General features: G+C 26.8%; 1 protein-coding gene across 1 annotated transcript in view; it reads right to left on the reverse strand.

The window, feature by feature from the left end:
* The window catches only part of Dhc98D (Dynein heavy chain at 89D), a 36,931-nt gene that overhangs the window by 14,830 nt on the left and 4,420 nt on the right, over positions 1-17,681 (reverse strand). Inside the window, exons 8-28 of the mRNA XM_070647204.1 lie at positions 16,594-16,804; positions 16,241-16,352; positions 15,436-15,563; positions 14,423-14,613; positions 12,576-12,774; positions 12,093-12,485; positions 11,496-11,609; positions 10,699-11,221; positions 10,247-10,354; positions 9,516-9,604; positions 8,976-9,059; positions 8,035-8,780; positions 7,659-7,767; positions 5,894-5,976; positions 4,733-5,024; positions 4,191-4,349; positions 3,812-3,964; positions 2,405-2,534; positions 1,368-1,932; positions 1,030-1,306; positions 185-960 (exon numbers count right to left, since the gene is read on the reverse strand). Coding sequence (XP_070503305.1) covers positions 185-960; positions 1,030-1,306; positions 1,368-1,932; positions 2,405-2,534; positions 3,812-3,964; positions 4,191-4,349; positions 4,733-5,024; positions 5,894-5,976; positions 7,659-7,767; positions 8,035-8,780; positions 8,976-9,059; positions 9,516-9,604; positions 10,247-10,354; positions 10,699-11,221; positions 11,496-11,609; positions 12,093-12,485; positions 12,576-12,774; positions 14,423-14,613; positions 15,436-15,563; positions 16,241-16,352; positions 16,594-16,804 — 5,442 coding nt within the window. The remainder of the gene's footprint in view (positions 1-184; positions 961-1,029; positions 1,307-1,367; positions 1,933-2,404; positions 2,535-3,811; positions 3,965-4,190; positions 4,350-4,732; positions 5,025-5,893; positions 5,977-7,658; positions 7,768-8,034; positions 8,781-8,975; positions 9,060-9,515; positions 9,605-10,246; positions 10,355-10,698; positions 11,222-11,495; positions 11,610-12,092; positions 12,486-12,575; positions 12,775-14,422; positions 14,614-15,435; positions 15,564-16,240; positions 16,353-16,593; positions 16,805-17,681) is intronic.

Genomic DNA, 17,681 nt, shown 5'->3' on the forward strand with positions numbered 1-17,681 from the left:
CATACATGAAAACATACTAAAAACTTATCCTCCCCAATCATTCAATCATAATCACACAAAAATGAAGCTTTTTTTCTTAGGTGATCGTTTTTATAAATACATGATATCGAATTATGATACAAAATTTTCGTTCAAGTTTTGAACAACATCTAAAATATAACTCATCTAAAATGTTAAAATATACCTTAATTGACTTTCCCACTGAAATTCAGAGGCATCAAGGACACTATCACGAACAAAAGTTTCAATGATATCACGAGCATGTACATCGATTGTTGTTATCGTTTTAAATTTAATGCGATCATTGTTTGATAGGTTCTCACGGACTTTTCGCACAAGATCGTCGATTTGTTTATTTTGCAGTTCTAGATATTCTTTCATAGCACGTTTATTTCCTTTCGCAACTCGATGAAAAACTTCTTCTACTTCAGATGTCCACCAAACTTGATTCGCTGAGAGACAAACCATACCTTGATACATCATAATCCATTCAGGTCGTGACATATCTTTATTTTTTCCATAATCAAAAATTGCTTTTTTCGTAATATGACGGTTAGTATTTCGCATTTCCTTCAAAATCTCATTCATCCAATTTTCAACACAACCTTCAGTAACAACCTGATGCTTGAATTGCATTATTTCTCCTTCACTTGAGTTCATTGCTGTTGCAATATTAGCGCTCATTGTAGATTTGGCTAAAGTCAATGATTTAATATTGTCAAACATTTTTATCATGTGCTCTTGAATACAGTCATTGCGACTGCTACCCAAAATGGAAAGCAATTCTTCTGTTGATATAAAATAAAAACGCGGAAAAATGCGACGCTTTGAATCAAGATAATCATTTAAAGACTTTTGACAACGATCCAAGCCTTCATTAAGTCCTTTAATTTCTATAAGACGCTCTGGCTCCATGCAAACATCAATGACAACGAGCTTTTCAGACACATTATTCATGATCTACATTTTTAAAGAAATTTTTGATTCATTAAAATCAAATTGTAGAAATAAAATTAAAAAAATTCTTACTTTTCTAAAATTTTTATCAATTTCTTCGAATTTTTTGGCTTCCTCTGGCAATTGTTCTCGGATATCACCACCAATAAAAATACCTTCTAGATAGAGCCATTTTCTTTGAACCACAATCCATTCATCAATAATTTCAGATATAAGCGTTAAGCATTTTTCCCATTTTTGAACAGTACTCATAAATGGTCCTATGAATGGCGATGCACTCATTGATTGTAAATTCATTGAATGATCTTCAAGTATCTGAATTATGTCCTCAAGTGGCCCAAGAATGTATCTGTAAAAAAATAAAATTAACATTTAATATTCGATTTAAAATAGAAATAATTTATGTTAACCCTCGATCTAAATTTTCTCCTATGATGTGCTTAATGACAGAAAATTTTATTGACTCCCATTGCTGTGCAATTTCTCTTACTCCACGTTCAATACCAAGCTCCTTTGTTGCATTCAAAACAATCTCTTCAACAATTTCTTGGTGTTTATGAAGCTCCATTGAAAACATATTGTTCAATGTAAAACGTTGTGGCGACATATCAAATGCTTTGCCAGTTTTTGTCATTAAATTTTTCCAATGGCGTTCTCTCATGGCTTCATGCTTTAGGCTTGCCATCAATGGAACAACATTTTTAAATTGCTTCATTATTGTCTCGAGGACATTTGCAATAGGCATTTGTCGAACAGTTTTCGGTAGTTTTCGATAATCACGAATGAAACTGTCAATTCCATCAGTGAGCGCTTGTGTATTAAGATTACTCCATAATGTTTTGCCCCATGATTCACGAGCAATTTTTTGTGCTTGATAAAGCTTATAAATAATTTGCATTCTTTCAAATTCATCCTTAGCTTGTATGAATCGGCTATAATCAGCAACATCAATATCAAACAGCTTCTCAGCATTAACTGGAATAGAACGAAAAAGGAAATGGAAAGTATTTTATGACGTTAATTTAATTTACTTTTACGGTTCGTAAGACAATTTTTATGCTTGCTGACTAACAACGTTTTCGGATTGGAAAAAAGTAAATAATATTGATTTACTTTATTTTAAAGCGCATTTATTGTTTTTTTTATTGATAAATCATATTGAGTGGATAGAATTAAATCATTTGCAAGTTAGTCTTTATATTAAATTAACCTCATTAGATTAAAAAAACGTCATAAGTTTCACGGTGAAAAGTTGTTTAAGAGAAAATAGAAAAGGTCTACGAATGGAAGGGGTAAAGATTTTAATGGTAAATAACGCGTCTAAATCTATAGATTGAAAAGATTAAATTGTTAAAAAAAATAAATAAAGGGGTCGTCACATGAAAGTTAATATTAATTTAAGCCAAATGTAACGAATTATAACAAATTTTAACTTATTTCAACTTACCCATTTCTATACGGGTTAATTCCATCTTCTCGAAATCACTCGTATAAATTTCCATCATTTTTTGTCCTCTATCCATATCTTGCACAATGCCGGGCCCTTCAGTTTCAAATTTGTTGACAAAGTCATCGAGCTGGAAATGTGACAGAAAAAAATATTTTTATATTTCCGCAATTTTTTTTTGTTTAATCTTTCCTATGAAATATCTTCTAATATAAATTTTAAGTTTTTGATTTTTCAAAAATAACAAAACATTTTAATAAAATATAAAAATCACAACTTTTACTACAAACTTCATACATCTCTATTTTTGATATGTAAGTAAACAATTCGATATAACTTTATTTGAATAAATAGACGAACGAAAGAAAGACTAAAATATATGGTCGTGTAATTATTCAGCAATACCACAGAGCTTGAAATTGTCGATTTTAATAGAGACATAAAAATACAAAATTTCAATATCAGTATTTGAACTAGTACCGAATTTTTAATGAATACTTAACAAAACTTGAATGATTAAAACATTTCTATCAAGTTTATTTTGCTCAAAATTTAGTTATAAAATTTGACGGGCCATATTTTGATGGAAATTATTCTTGGTAAAGTGGAAATTTTTATTCACAGCGCCAAAGACTTATAATCTCAAACATTTTTCTTAATAATTCAACAAAATATAGTTTATCGTAACTCAAACAATTTTATACCACTAAAATATTAGTTTTTCTGTACTAGTTACGTATATGTTTATTAAATATTAGCCTTTAAAGAAAAACGAAAAATGACCATTAACGGCACCTAAAATTTAAAACGGCCGTTTTTTCCCTCCGTTATAAAATAATCTCCATCACAAAATGTAGAAATGAGTATGTTCAAGGACTACGTTATTGTTTTGGTGCTAGTATTTTACATTCAACATTAATATATTTATTCTGAAAATAAGTGGAATGCCATTGTTTGCATAATTGAAATTGAAAATGTGACACAAAAAGTATAATCTAAATATTTTGAATTAAATGCAATATAAATAAAGAGTATACACAATTGCATGTACAGCATAAACCTATTTATTTTCTCATTCTTTCTTTCCCTTTCTCTTTTTCTCTCTTGTTTACTCATTTACCGCTTTACATATTTAAATATTCTCTTTTTTCAATTTACATATTTGCTGTTTTATTCAACATGATGATGGTTAAAAAAAATTAAGTACCTATATAAAAATCAGAATTTGGCAATTTGTATTATCAATGATGTTTTTATCAATTTACTACATTGAGAAACTACTTTAAAAAATATTTAATTTGAACGAAATCATAATTTAAGATTAATCAAAGCAACGGAAATTTGAAATTTTTTCATATGAAAAATATAATTACACATATATACAAAACTATCAAATAAAATGTTTACCTCACACTTAAACTTTTCAATATCGTTGGATGTCATTTGTGAAAATTTGACTTTTGTCGAATATAAGGTTTTCATACGGTATAATGCAGAGCTGAACAACTTTTTCCATCGCTTCTCTAAATGAAATGCCATCAACATGTCGCCGTAAGGAAACTACATAAGAAATAAATGAACGAATGAATGGGTGAATTGCAAAATCATTTTCCAGTACTTCTTCTTTTATCGTAGAGTTTCAAATAAATAAGAATGAAAAGAAATAACAGAAATGGAAACATCTCGGATGACATTTTTCATTAAAAATATTCTCCCATCCCCTTGTTTTCAATCTCCATAATAATAATAATAATGATTCAGCATTTGTAAAATTTAAATTACTTACTTGAATGCGATGCTCCTCAAGAACATTATATGTCTCTTGCATTTCCTTTATTTTCAATTCAACACTCAATGTTGTTGATTGAATTCTATTTATCGTGCTCATGACAATCTTGAAATCCGACAATTGCTTTATATTTCGATCAAGATTAAGTCGTAGCTCCTATGGTGTTTATGCGAATATGTGAATGCGTATGTTGAAAAGAGAATGGGAAATGTGAATATATTTTGACTAGCATTATGGGAGTTTGTGTTTTTTATTTCTTATTTAACTTTTGTAGACAGAGCAAAGTAAATGGAAGATGGAAGTTATTTTCATTTAACAAATTATAAAAGTGGCAGTAATCCCAACATTCACATGACATGTTGAGAGGACTTAAAAATGAATTGAAAATAACATATACATTATGGATATATCATTTAAATGGGGCTCTAACTTAGTTTCTTGCTCGAAGCTTCTCGAAGCTTTAGTAAGGAATATGTGTGAACGATGATTTTTTCATGTGAAATAAAATAACATTTATACACTACTCAAATAATATTTACCTTAAATTCCATATTCATTGTAACCATGTCGACGCTAGTACGATCTGACAACATATTACCTAATGTATTACGCCATTCAACAGCATGCACGATAATTGCACGAATTAGGGGTTGAAGATTAATACGTATTGATTTTATGTCGTAATAAGGCTTAACACTCTCCAAATCGTTGATGATTTGAGTGAAGAAAATAAATTTCTCATCTAATCTTACAAGCGGTATACGTCGATTTAGGTATTTATCACACACAACATTCTTATCGTACATCCATAAACTTTTATATTTGTGCCAACTATAAGAATAAATGTTTTATGTAATTAATTATAATATAAAAAAAAGTCATGTATTAAATGTTTTTGAGTTGGTCTATCCTCACGCAAGCAGAAGTTCTAAATATAATGTTAAATAAAATTTAAATTTAAAACTTTGAAAATTGATAATTAGCATTGCATTATTGGTTTTTTAATTAGTTTTGTACACTTAAAATTTATATTTTCTCTTTCTATGTCTACAATGCTGTTATTGAAAGAATGTTATTCTCATGATGAAATATGAAATTTCATGTATGCAATTCTTTTACAGCTTTTTCGATGCCACATATTTAAGCTGTTGTTCCAAATCTCATGAGTATATTGATGTACGATTGTTTGAATTATATATCTCTACACACACAAACTCAAAGTATGTCAAAAATGAGTGTAAATAAATCAAGCAAAAACGAAATGTGAATGACAGTCATCTATCAAATGAAGCAAATTTGAAATGATCATGAATTTCAAACGAACAAAAGTTCAAAAACTTTTTTATTATTGATGCTTCTTGAAGAGTGATGAAAAAACTTTTGTAATATCATATTACAATTTTGAATTGACAAATAAAGAGGAAAGATAAGATAAAAGAATTTTTATAGACAGAATTGATGAAATTGTTTTGAAAGAATTTTTTATAAACTCTTGTTCCTCTATTCAGTGTGTTTTCAGTATTACAAGGTAAATGAATCATAAGAAATAATTACTTTTATTGATATCTCATCCTTACTCAGTTTCCCTTATATTAGTTTAATTTCATATCTAATTTGACAAGAAAAAAATTATTATGACATTTGCTTGCATGCGAAGCAGTGTCCAAATACTCCTTCTAAAGATTTTTTATTGAACTTACCGTGCTAAATATGCTCGAACATCGGATACTAAATTCTGAATGGTCTGTTGCAAGTTGATTACAAGCTCGCAGACTTTTGGTATCTGGAAATAAGAATGGAATAGCGATTAAAAATAAAATTTTGCGATCTAAAATTTCATGAAAACACAAATAAATATAATTATTGTAATTAGTTAGCATTTTTCTATTTCAAATGATGAAAATAAGCAAGGTGAAGCGAACTATTCTCAGTATTTCATTTTCTCACGATCCGAAGAATGAGGAAATTATTATTCAGTACTTTTTACTTGCATTTTTATAGGAGGAAAAGAAAATTGTATATATATATATATAAAATAATAATAAAAAAATTCTTCTACTGTTTACATAAAAAATCTGTTTTTTCTGAAGATCTCTCACAAACAAATATTTTTATTGTAGCATGAAAATGTGCTTTTCGCTATTTGCTTTTATCAGAGGAATATAAAATATAAAAAAGCAACTAGAAAAAGACAATGAGTAGGAAAAATTTGTCGCATTTAAAGACACACGAATTATTGTCATGATGTTTGCTTAGTAGCTACATTATGTTTCTTATGCAATTTTTCTCTTTTTACTTTTAATACATTTATCGAATACCATGCACAGACACTTTACAAATAAAATGTATAAAAAAGAAAATAAATTTAAGAAGAAAAAAATATTTTTCAAACAAAAAACAACAAAATTTTCTTCAAAGATGAATAAAAAATTCCATTCATGTGCTGAATACATACATGTCACAGGGATGAAAGACGAAGAAAAAGGAGTTTATGTACATCTATAATTGCTTTTTTGAAGAATAGAAGCGAAAAAAACTGTCACGTTCTCATAATAAGAATGTTTGTCTCTTTAAACATCAGTTGCAATAACAGCGGGAGTAGCAGAAAAAAGAAACAATGTATACAAATATTCCAAATAATGCTATTTTACAAAGCAAGTATTGCAGCGCATTTCTATTATAGACAAATAAAAATTAGTTTTCTGAATTGTATTCAAAAAAGTACAATTAGAAAAACTACACAGTAATTTTGTGACAATTCAAAGTATGATTTCTAAAATAATGGCTACTAGAAAAATTCAAGGAGGAAGAAAATTTTACCACACATAGAAAACTTTTTTTTAAAAGAACTCAATATTTTTATCTGAATTCCGCTGAAGTGTATAATGCACATTTCAAACTTTTATATTTTTTATATCCCGTGTTGAAATGAAATCTCATTCTTGAACTTTCAGATAGATATTCTTTAGATAGATTGTATGTGATTTGTATAAAATTTTAAATCCCGCATGAAATTTTTTGTATAAATTATGGATAGATAAGATTTAAGCTTTAAAAATAATAATAAAATATTTAGGAAATGATGTCAATTAAAATGAAACTCCGTATTCTGTCCTATACAAAATTGCAATATGCTAGTTTAATAGTTATCATTTGATGAAAAATTTTTATCTAAAAAATAATGATATCCAAAAAGAAAAACTTAAAAGTCAAAAAATAAAAAAATGAAATACAATATTTGTAAACACTTTGAATATAGAATCTAAGAATGTCAATAAAATCTCGTTCATGTTCAAGATTTTATTAAACTAATTATGGTGGGATTACTTTGTTTATAAAAAAAAGCATCAAAACCAATAAAGCTTCTTTATATATATTTTTATATAATTATACAACAGAAGAATTTTTTTACGCGAACAAAAGTTTAAGAAGAAAATGAAATGCAAAACAGAAGTTTTTACTTACTTGAACAATATCTTCATAAAAGCTAAATACATAAATTTCATTGTTATCCAATCTTGTAGGTGGGCACGGTAAACATGTCTCTGACATCCATCGCTTAAAACATTTCAACCTTGATGTGTATATGCGTACAGATGTAAGTGTTAAATAAAGAAAGAGAAGACAATTTTTATTGTAATGTCATAACAATACTGATGTAATAAAGGAAATGAAAGAAAATCAATCTAAGATACATTTTTCAACAAAAGATTTAATGTAAATAAATTAAATCAAGACAGCAACAGAAAAATCGTATAAGTAAGAATATCGAGGGACTTGATCTTATTTTGTTGTGATTAATAATTTTAGATTTTACTGAGTATTTAATATTTTACGGTACCTTTCTAAAAAATCTTTAACCGAATGAACCATAATGTTATAAATTTCATTCGCTGATGGCTTCATAGTGATTTCTGGTGCAGCTAAAATTGCATCAACTTCAAAAATTACGTTGTTTTGCATGAGAGTATCTGAGAAATTTTGTAAATTTTTGGTAGTAAACCGAACAAGAGTTGAAAACATTTCCTTTTCCCAATATGTATAATAGTAACTCATTTTATCAGATTCTCCAGTAAATGAGTCTAAAATAAGACTTTCCAATTTTATCATTGTTGGTCCGATCGAATCATAAAGTTTCTGTAAACGGCTCATCTTCTCATTTCGTTCAAATTCCAAATTTCGAAAATATTCCAAACAAGGTCGCACCATGAAATCACGTTCGGTTATGCGAATACTTTTTTTTCGTCCAAAATTCTCTGAAGTACTATTTAAATTTTCAGGCGTTTCGCTAAATTTTCCATCAAATTTAGAACTTTTAAGAATTGTAGGTTTTTTAAAACTTTCCAATGTATTTTCTTTATAATGTTGATCACTCTTGAATAGCCAAAATGTTTCTAACTGAGATACTTTTGCATGAATATCTCTTGCCATCATGCCAATTTGCATTACAATTGCTGATAAATTTTTTAATAAACTCTGACACGTTTTACAGAAATTTTTAATGTTTAATGTTTGCCATGAATAACGTCCAAGACCAGCCTGAATTATTGATTCCACTTCATATAATTTATCTCGTAGAAAATGAATCTGTTAATTTAAATTAAAAATTTAGAAAAAGAAAAAAGTGCATTAAAAAATTATTGAAATCATCAATATTTAATATTAAAAAAAAAAAAAAGAAACCAAAAATAAATTTTTTTTAAGGTTTATACTTTTGCCAAAATTTGATATTTTTTTTTTCGACCCGAAAGTAGATAAAAACATATAAAAAAATATACCAACCTCTGATGATGACAATTTCTCTATAATATCATTATATTCATTCACAATTCTAGTGACATGTTCCACGTCTGAAGATAATTGCTCCTTAAATCAAAGACAAACATACACATAGTCATCGTTATTTAGTTTCATATACGTTCTTACGTACGTAAGCACATAAATATGTTGGAGATAAAGTAAAATACAATAAAAGAATATCTTCGAAAGTGAATTGTAGTGAGGACATGAGAATGAAATGAGATAATAAAAATATATAAAAAACGATAAGAATGATGTGTGTCCTCAAGACATTGAATACTTTTGCAAAAAAGAAGGGAAAAAAATCTAGTGCTGCCGTTGCCTGTCTTTTGTGTACTTTTTCTATATCACACATCTTACTATTCTCTAATACAAAACAATAAAAATGGAGAATTTGTGAATGCTGCCTCCAAGCTTTATTTTTTGCTGAATCGAGACATTTCTATTCGACACCATCAACACCATACAGATGATATATAAGAAGAGAAATAATATTATTTAATATGGCATATTTCAACATACTTTTCTCATTATTGCCATTCGTATCACTGGATTTAATGTGAAGCCCAGGAACTCAAATTGTTGACCTTCGATCATGACATCAAATATTTCTGAAAAAAAAATAATAATAAAAATCTTCTAAAAAATCGTATTGTTATTTTATGTGAATGCTTCTCAAGAGTAGATTTAGAATACATAACTGTTATAAATATTAGTTTCAAACAAGATATTGGCGTACAAAATATATACTTTTTAGATTAAATGAAAAATACGAAGAAATTGAAATTCAATAGTCAATTTAATAATATTTTTAATAAGTGATTTCTTGTTGCAAGTTATTTTTTGCAGCATCACCATCACACGTAACCTTTTATTTTTGTGTATGTACATGAAAAATAAACGACTTAAAAAGTAATGGAAAAGGCGAAAAATTATGATTCGTAATGCTATGAGGGTTGACGCGATACGCAATGGTATATGAATGATTGGTATAAGACATTATTTTTCAAAATTCTTCTCATTTCTACTGGTTTTTGCAAAGGCAAAAAAAATATGTAACTCGTATGATGATCGTAAAAAATTGCAAAGTTTATATATTTTGTAGTAAGGATAAAGAAAATTTAGGGTCAAAGAAACATAAGAAAATATGGTTTTTCATAACACGCAGTCATAATAATATTATACGTTTGTACTAGATTGTTCGTTTCTCTTTCATTCACTCTGTGACAGTAATAAAATGAAAATATGCTTACGTTGTGAAAAATTTACATCAAATTTTAACTCATACTCAACGAGTAAGGAACTGCCGACGATTTCTCTCCATGTTGGTACTTTTTGCTGCTGCGATGCTGTAGTCATCACTATTTTTAGCATATGTGTACATATATACAAAAAAAATTAATAAATACTATATATTAAAAAAATATTTTTGTCATTCTAAATAAAATTAAAAAAAAAAAATATTATCTTCATTTTAAAAAAATTGAAATGTAATTTACAAGGCAAATCTATAAGGAAATCTGATTTAAGAGGATAGAAGTTTATAAGATAATAAAAATGGATTGTTACAATTATATGAATAACAATAAAAATAAGAAGGTGTCTTTATCTAATTTAATATCTTTCATATCAAGGGTAAGACTTTTTATGAATGCATAAAGGAAACTCGAAGCATCAAATCTTTCAAGCCCTTATCTCAACTTACATTTTGCCTGGGATATTTTAAAATCATTGCGTGCTGTTCTTGAACTTTTTGTCATCGATTCGGAAGCTTTCATCAATTTTTCAGCTAATGCTAAGTCAGGATTATCGGATATAGGTCGATTTGCTATCCATTGGATTGCAGTTGAAAAAATATTAAATTTGGATTTTGATGATAGGGATTTACGTGGAACAAGAACATTAAGAATTCCCATTGATGGAGTTTTGGCTTTTTGTTGTTGTCTTGCTCTAGAAGCTTTTTGGGAAGGCTTTGCTGCTGACATTGATTGTGGCATTACTTCCGTTCTTACAATTTCATCTTTAAGTTCCTCCGGCAATGTCATAAATTTCAACTTTAATATGTTACGTTTCAACACATTGTTTACAACAAAGGTGCCTTCATGAAGAAACTTTGCAAATAATTCTTTTTCAAAGGAATTCATTTCTTGTGAAACTGTAAAATACTGATTGAATGCTAAGCGTTTCAGATAATCACATTCATCGTTATCATCAGCATTTTGTTCCATCTGCAAAAGAGGAAAATAAGTTAAGATATTGCAATTTATTTAATGAAGTAAAAGTCTCAATTAATTACAATAAGATGCATCGATAGCTTCCATTTCAAATAAAAAGGATAAAAGTCTTATTGCAAGCTCCTTTAGAAGTGCAATAATGAAAAAATGTATTGAACAAAAAAAAAAAGAGAAAAAGCTTTATTTTTCATTTCCTTCCTTCAGAAGCTTATTCTCTTCTTTTTCATTTTATATATATATTTTCCAATCATCTTATTCAGCTACTTACATTGCGAAATGCAATAACAGATTTCTTCAATTTCTCCATCAGTAATCGTTCCCAAAAAACAGCACCGGAATATTTATTTTGACTTCTTTGAAGTGGAGGATGCTTTCTTCGCTTCTGTATTTTTGTTTTGTTTGTAAAATAGAAAATAAAAAATAAGGGAAAAATATATAAGAAACGGATAAAGGAGTCAGAAACAGCTGCGTCAAAATAAAAGAAAAGAGGAGGAGAAAGGATGTGAATAGTATGACAAAGTAATTCTGCAATCAATGTCGGGAAGATATCCAAATAAAATGAGCTTCAATTTTTATTTACACTCTTAGAATTTTTTCAACAATTTTTTTGGTTCAAGATTTTTCTTTACTTTAACAAGAACAATTATCAAGTTAATCATAGTTTTTCATATGTTTTAACTCTGTGTGTAGAAAAAGCACACAGTTTAAATTTAATTTGGAATATAGTAGAAGTCACAAGTATGCTATATTGAATGGAACAAAAAAGTCGTTTTTACACAGAAATTATACATGTACCTATACGCCAATAATGTACATTTTCTCTCAAGCTATATAAATGGAAAATAAAGACTATATCTATACTAACCAGAAATTCATGTTCAACAGTTCCAACTTCGTTTACAAATTTCTTCATTATACTTTCTCGTTTGTTCATTAAATGCTTCAGCAATTTTTCCCTTGTTTCGACTTTGGACATGTAAGCAATAAGCTCGAGGCCCTGCTCGGCTGATTTTAAGGAGTCGATGCATTGATCTAGCACAAGACATGCTTCGTTTTCTACAGTGTCCATATATTTGTAGAAGTAATCAAGAGTAGATTCCCAATTGTCTTTATTGTTTGGTTCAAATATATTATAATCGACACTCAATATGTGATTCAATAAACGATAAACTTTTTTAATCATTATGTCCACCTCTTCTGGATCAGCAACATTTGAACGCAATCGATATCCGAACATATTTTCAAATTCATAGAAGGACTATAATAAAAAACAAATGCACAAAAAGAAAAAAAAAATATATAATTACTTTCAATACAATTTCACAAAGCGAGAAAATAGATTTTTCACCTTTGCAATATCTGCAATATCTTGACTTATGCGACTAACGTGATCAACTAATCCAAATAATATCTTCTTATCAAATTCCCATCGTGAGCCGTTTCCTGAATTTTCAATATATGCACGAGTTTCCATATACGATGCCTTCCAGCATTGCAATAAATTGACACACTCATGAGCACGTTTATACGCAGCTGTTGCAGTGAGACTTCATTTTAACATATCATATTGAAATTTATAAAAATACATAAAAATAATTGAAATTAAGACATTGTTAAAGGATATTTGATACAGTCGAATACTATTGATATTCTCTTCATTGCATTATTCAAAAACAAATTTAAAAAAAAATCATCTGAGTTTTTTTCTTTGTTTTTAGTATAAAAAAATCAAATTTATTAAGCAGCCAATTGAAAAAAAAAGCAAGTTTGTTGCAAATTATTATTTATATTAGTATAAAAATGAATTTAATTTTAAAAAAGTTAATTCAATAAAGTTTTTTTTTTTTTTATTTTCACATGTTCAACATAGAAAATACACGAATAGATTGAATGCATTTTTGCAGAATCAGCATGCTGTTTCAAGAGAAAATAGAATTTTTAGCTCAATGACTCTTGTAGAGGATCAACCATGAAAATTTATTTTTGTTTTGTATTTTATACTAAATGTTTATGAAATATGAATGGAGCAAATGTACATGTCAAAATGCTTTCATGAAATGAAACGCCTGGTACTGCATAAAATAGTAATTTCTCATGCTAGCGAAATAATATTTAATACAAGAATATGAAAACACTTATTATTTAGGGATTTTGTTAAAAAAATTAAATTAAATATGAAAGCAAATTTTTATAAAACTTATTGTAAAATTGTAGCTATTTGAACAATACTATTTAAGTTTGGCATTTTTATTCATATCAAATTTATTAAAGATTCCAAAACTATTGAAATTTGTTAACAAAATGATTGCTTAATATTATTGAAAAATTTTACTTCTCACTTTTTCATTAAAAGAATTATTAAAAATATATATGCGTGCGAGAGATTAAATTAATACAGTGGAAAATTTTAATCGCAAATATAATCGTTTTCGTTATTATTTTTGTTGTTATTGTCCAGTTGGTCCATATAAAAAAATATTTCTTTTTTCCACAATTTATATACTCATGAAATTGAACGTGCAATAAATAAATTCATTTTGTGAACGTGTTTAATTTAATTTTCATAAACAACTTAATTAAGCATTATCTCGTGTATGAATATGTCTCTGTATATCAGAATACGATTTTCTCTTTTATGTTTTACGTTTTATGCCATATACAATTTTTATTATTTTTAAATATATTTTTCAGAAAAAAAGTATTCAATATTAACAAAAATGAGTTGATTATAATCGTGAGAATAAAAAAAAGTTTCAAACAAAATTTAATTTGATTTTCGCTCATCTTATTTAATTCAAAAGTTTTATAAAACAGCATTATTTTACATGATGATTTATAGAACTTTAGGACCGTAAAAAAATTATTTACTTTCAATCAATTATTCCTTTTTTTCTCAGATGACCCGGTAAAAACATTTTTAATATTTAATGTCTTTTTATAAATTTTTTATATTTTTTTTCTCCATAATTTTCTCTTTTTGAATTGATTTTCAGAAACGATAAGCAAATATCAATATTAATATTAAATTTTTAATCAATAAATTTCAATTTATAAAACCAAAGATACGCAAATCAGTATAAAAAAATTAATAAAATAAAACAAAGAATAAATATCAATAGTATGAATGTTAAATTCAGAAATATAAAGTAGAAAAAGTGATTAATATCAATTATCATCAACAAATGCATAACTCACCTAAATATCTTTTCCAAATCAACGATCTGCATAACTTTCATGGTAAATATATTCGATATCTTTACCAATAAATTCATCATATTTTCATCTTTGGAATAATTATTTGACATCGTCCAAATATGTCGCAGTCCAATCATCATATTTGGTATAATTGAGATTGTAAATGAAAAATTATCTTCGTCTCTGATTTTCTGTAAATATTCATTTAACATCAGTTTAATATAATTAATATTTATAGTTATAATTTGACAAAAAGTATTTTACAAAAGTTATAAGATTTTTCAACTTTAGTTTTAATAAAATAAAAATTCATAACAGTAGATGAAAAACACATGAAATAATAAGGAAAATCAAAAAGAAAAAGGGATAAAGTCAGTGAAGTAAGAGGAGAAAAAAATTTTATGGCTGAATGAATTTTAATATGAAATGCATGAGAGCATTTAAAAGATTTTTTACTCAAAGCACTAGTGTTCCTCGTTCAAATCTTTTATATGCAGAAATAGGGATATTAAAAAATATGAATGTGAATTCACATGATATTAAAATTTTTACTCCTTATCTTTAGTTTTTATATTAGATACAAAGGCTATGATAGTGCAGTCTTGCCTAAGGATGTAATCCTATTACAATATCTCATGAAAGAGTCATCACTGTTTCATTTTTCTGATACATTATTGTATATAAAGTTTTTTTTCATATGCAACAAAGTATAATTCAAAAATGTAAATGTATTAAAATTTTTATTAAGGATTATTTATATGAATTTTAAACTAGGTATGTAGTTTGTTCTGATTTTTTTTATATCAAAGCTTACATTTTAATTTGAAAGTATAATTTGAAGGATAAATCTGTAATTTTACGCTAATCGTTCTTGAAAATTCTTTTTTTTAATATTTATAATATTAATAATATGTTGAGCAAAACAGTTACTTAATGTGTTAAAAATCTACTATTCCATTGATTCCAGTCAATCGTAAAAATAAAAATAAAATAAACATAACTTATCTACTTACTATAAAGAACTCTTGCAGTGTTGATAAATATTCAGCATTCTCTTCTGCTAAGTCACGTTCCGATTGAAGCTTTATCATCAATGAGGGCCAATTTTCTAGCACTTTGGATTTTTCAGCTTTCAATTTATCTATGAATAAATAAAAAAGAGATAAAATAGAGAATTTACCAGTTTCAATAAACACATACTAAAATGCCTCAATATATTTTGTTCTGAAATTGTTGAAATTTATTCAATACAACATTTAAAATGCTGAAAAGAAAGCTTTCGGTGATGTAACTTAAATTGATATTTGAAACTATGATCTTTTTATAATCAAAAGAAGTACCACCCTTACAATTTTGCATTAACTTACAGCTTTAAAATGAAAATGAATACTCAATGAATTCGGTATTAATTTTAATGTAATTAGATTTGTATGATTCATTGTCAAATTTCTTTTTTTAGCCATGCAAGTTTGAGAACCAATTGTAAGCAGTTTAAATATTGAAAATTCAACTCATTTAAAACTCAATTGTTATTAATCAGCTCATCTAACTACATTGTGTTTTGAACAATATCAAGACATGGTTGTTAAAACATCAATTGTAGTTTTTTTTAAAATCAATTAAGTATCATACATAAACAGTTGCCATGCAATTCTGGTATTAGGTTGCATAAATTTTTTTTAAAACTTATAAACAACTTTTTAAGGATTTTCAAAGTATCAGGATGTTATTTTATATTAAATAATGTTAGATAATTTTATAAAAAAGCACACATATTAGCGATTGGAATACTTATTTTACAATTAAATTATAACTTACCAAAAATCATATTTGCAAATGGAGACTTAAGTTGCTCTAACAAATGATTGAATTCCCTCTCACGTTCAAGCCATAACTCATATTCTGCTATTGGTGTTGGATTATTTGGCTCCTAGACAAATATTTGACAAAAATATTATTAGATAGGTATTCTAAGATTTTTATGAAATTTTATGCACGTATATGATTCACAATAAAACAAATGTTAATATTGAATATTTATTGTTTCAACACAAGCTCGAAATTTGGAAAAATAAAATACTAATTAACAAAAAAAAAATTGTCTAATTAAATATCAAAATTTGAAAAGATAATGATATCTGTATTTACTGATAATCATTTCTATATTTTACCTTTTCACTTGATTCACGAAGTATTTTATTAATAAACTTCATCCATCCTTCAACGATTTCTTCTAACTGACTTATTTCGATGCCATCCAAACTCATTTTCATCGGATCGACTTTTATTTTCATTTTATCCTCGTCATCTATTATATGTTCTTGGCCTAAAGCATTGTATTCAGTCGGTAAATTGAACGTGCATATAACATGATCTATAGTCCTATAAAAATAGAGATAAAACAAGATGAAGGTATGTATTGAATAAAGAAAAGAATAAGAGTAAAAAATTGTAAATTGCTTTTTACTCTTTCCTTATGGTTTATATAGTTTGTATGTAAAAACGGAATGAATTAATGAAATTCCTTCAAGCAATTTATGAAAAAAAATGATCAAAAATGGAATGAAACTCATTTTTTGCTTTTATATTTAGCACGTTAAAAAATCACAAAGCATGTACCATTAAAATTATTAATTTAAGAACTTTCAAAATTTTAAAAGGAATTAAACATTTAATAAAAATGTGAACTAAAAAAACACATATTATTAGTTTTAGGCATTAAAGTAATTACATAATAACTAATATTAAGCTTGACTACTGGAAAATAAATGTTTACAGAAATCGAATTCTGCGATCTGTTGAACAATGCTGTACGAAATTTCAAAATTTTTTGATATAAAAATTCAGGAACAAGTTTTTTGCAATAGAACATGATTTTTGGTTTTTTTCCGGTTTGAAAAAAATATTTTTACAATCTGAACAAATCCAATACATAAATGCATCGTTTTCATTCATTTAAAATATCAAAATATCAAAATTCATATGCAAATCAAATAGCTTTGAAGAATTTTGAAAATAACTAAATTTAGTCAAATAAAAATTTCATCGATTTTCAGATTTCTTGTTTTTCTGTCATTCCCAGCCTTCAAATTAACATATTTTAATTTTTTAATAGCCATTGAAACTATATTTAAGGAGATACATGAAATTAATAGCAAATGCATGTATAAAAATTTTCAATTTGATATTGATACCAGTTGATTTCATCATAAAACATTTCATTTTATGTCTATCATTATTTCTTAAATTCGTTTTTCAT

This window comes from Chironomus tepperi, unplaced genomic scaffold (genome assembly GCF_022539635.2).
Source record: "Chironomus tepperi strain 1889 unplaced genomic scaffold, CSIRO-AGI_Ctep_v1 contig_376, whole genome shotgun sequence".
Lineage (NCBI taxonomy): Eukaryota > Metazoa > Arthropoda > Insecta > Diptera > Chironomidae > Chironomus > Chironomus tepperi.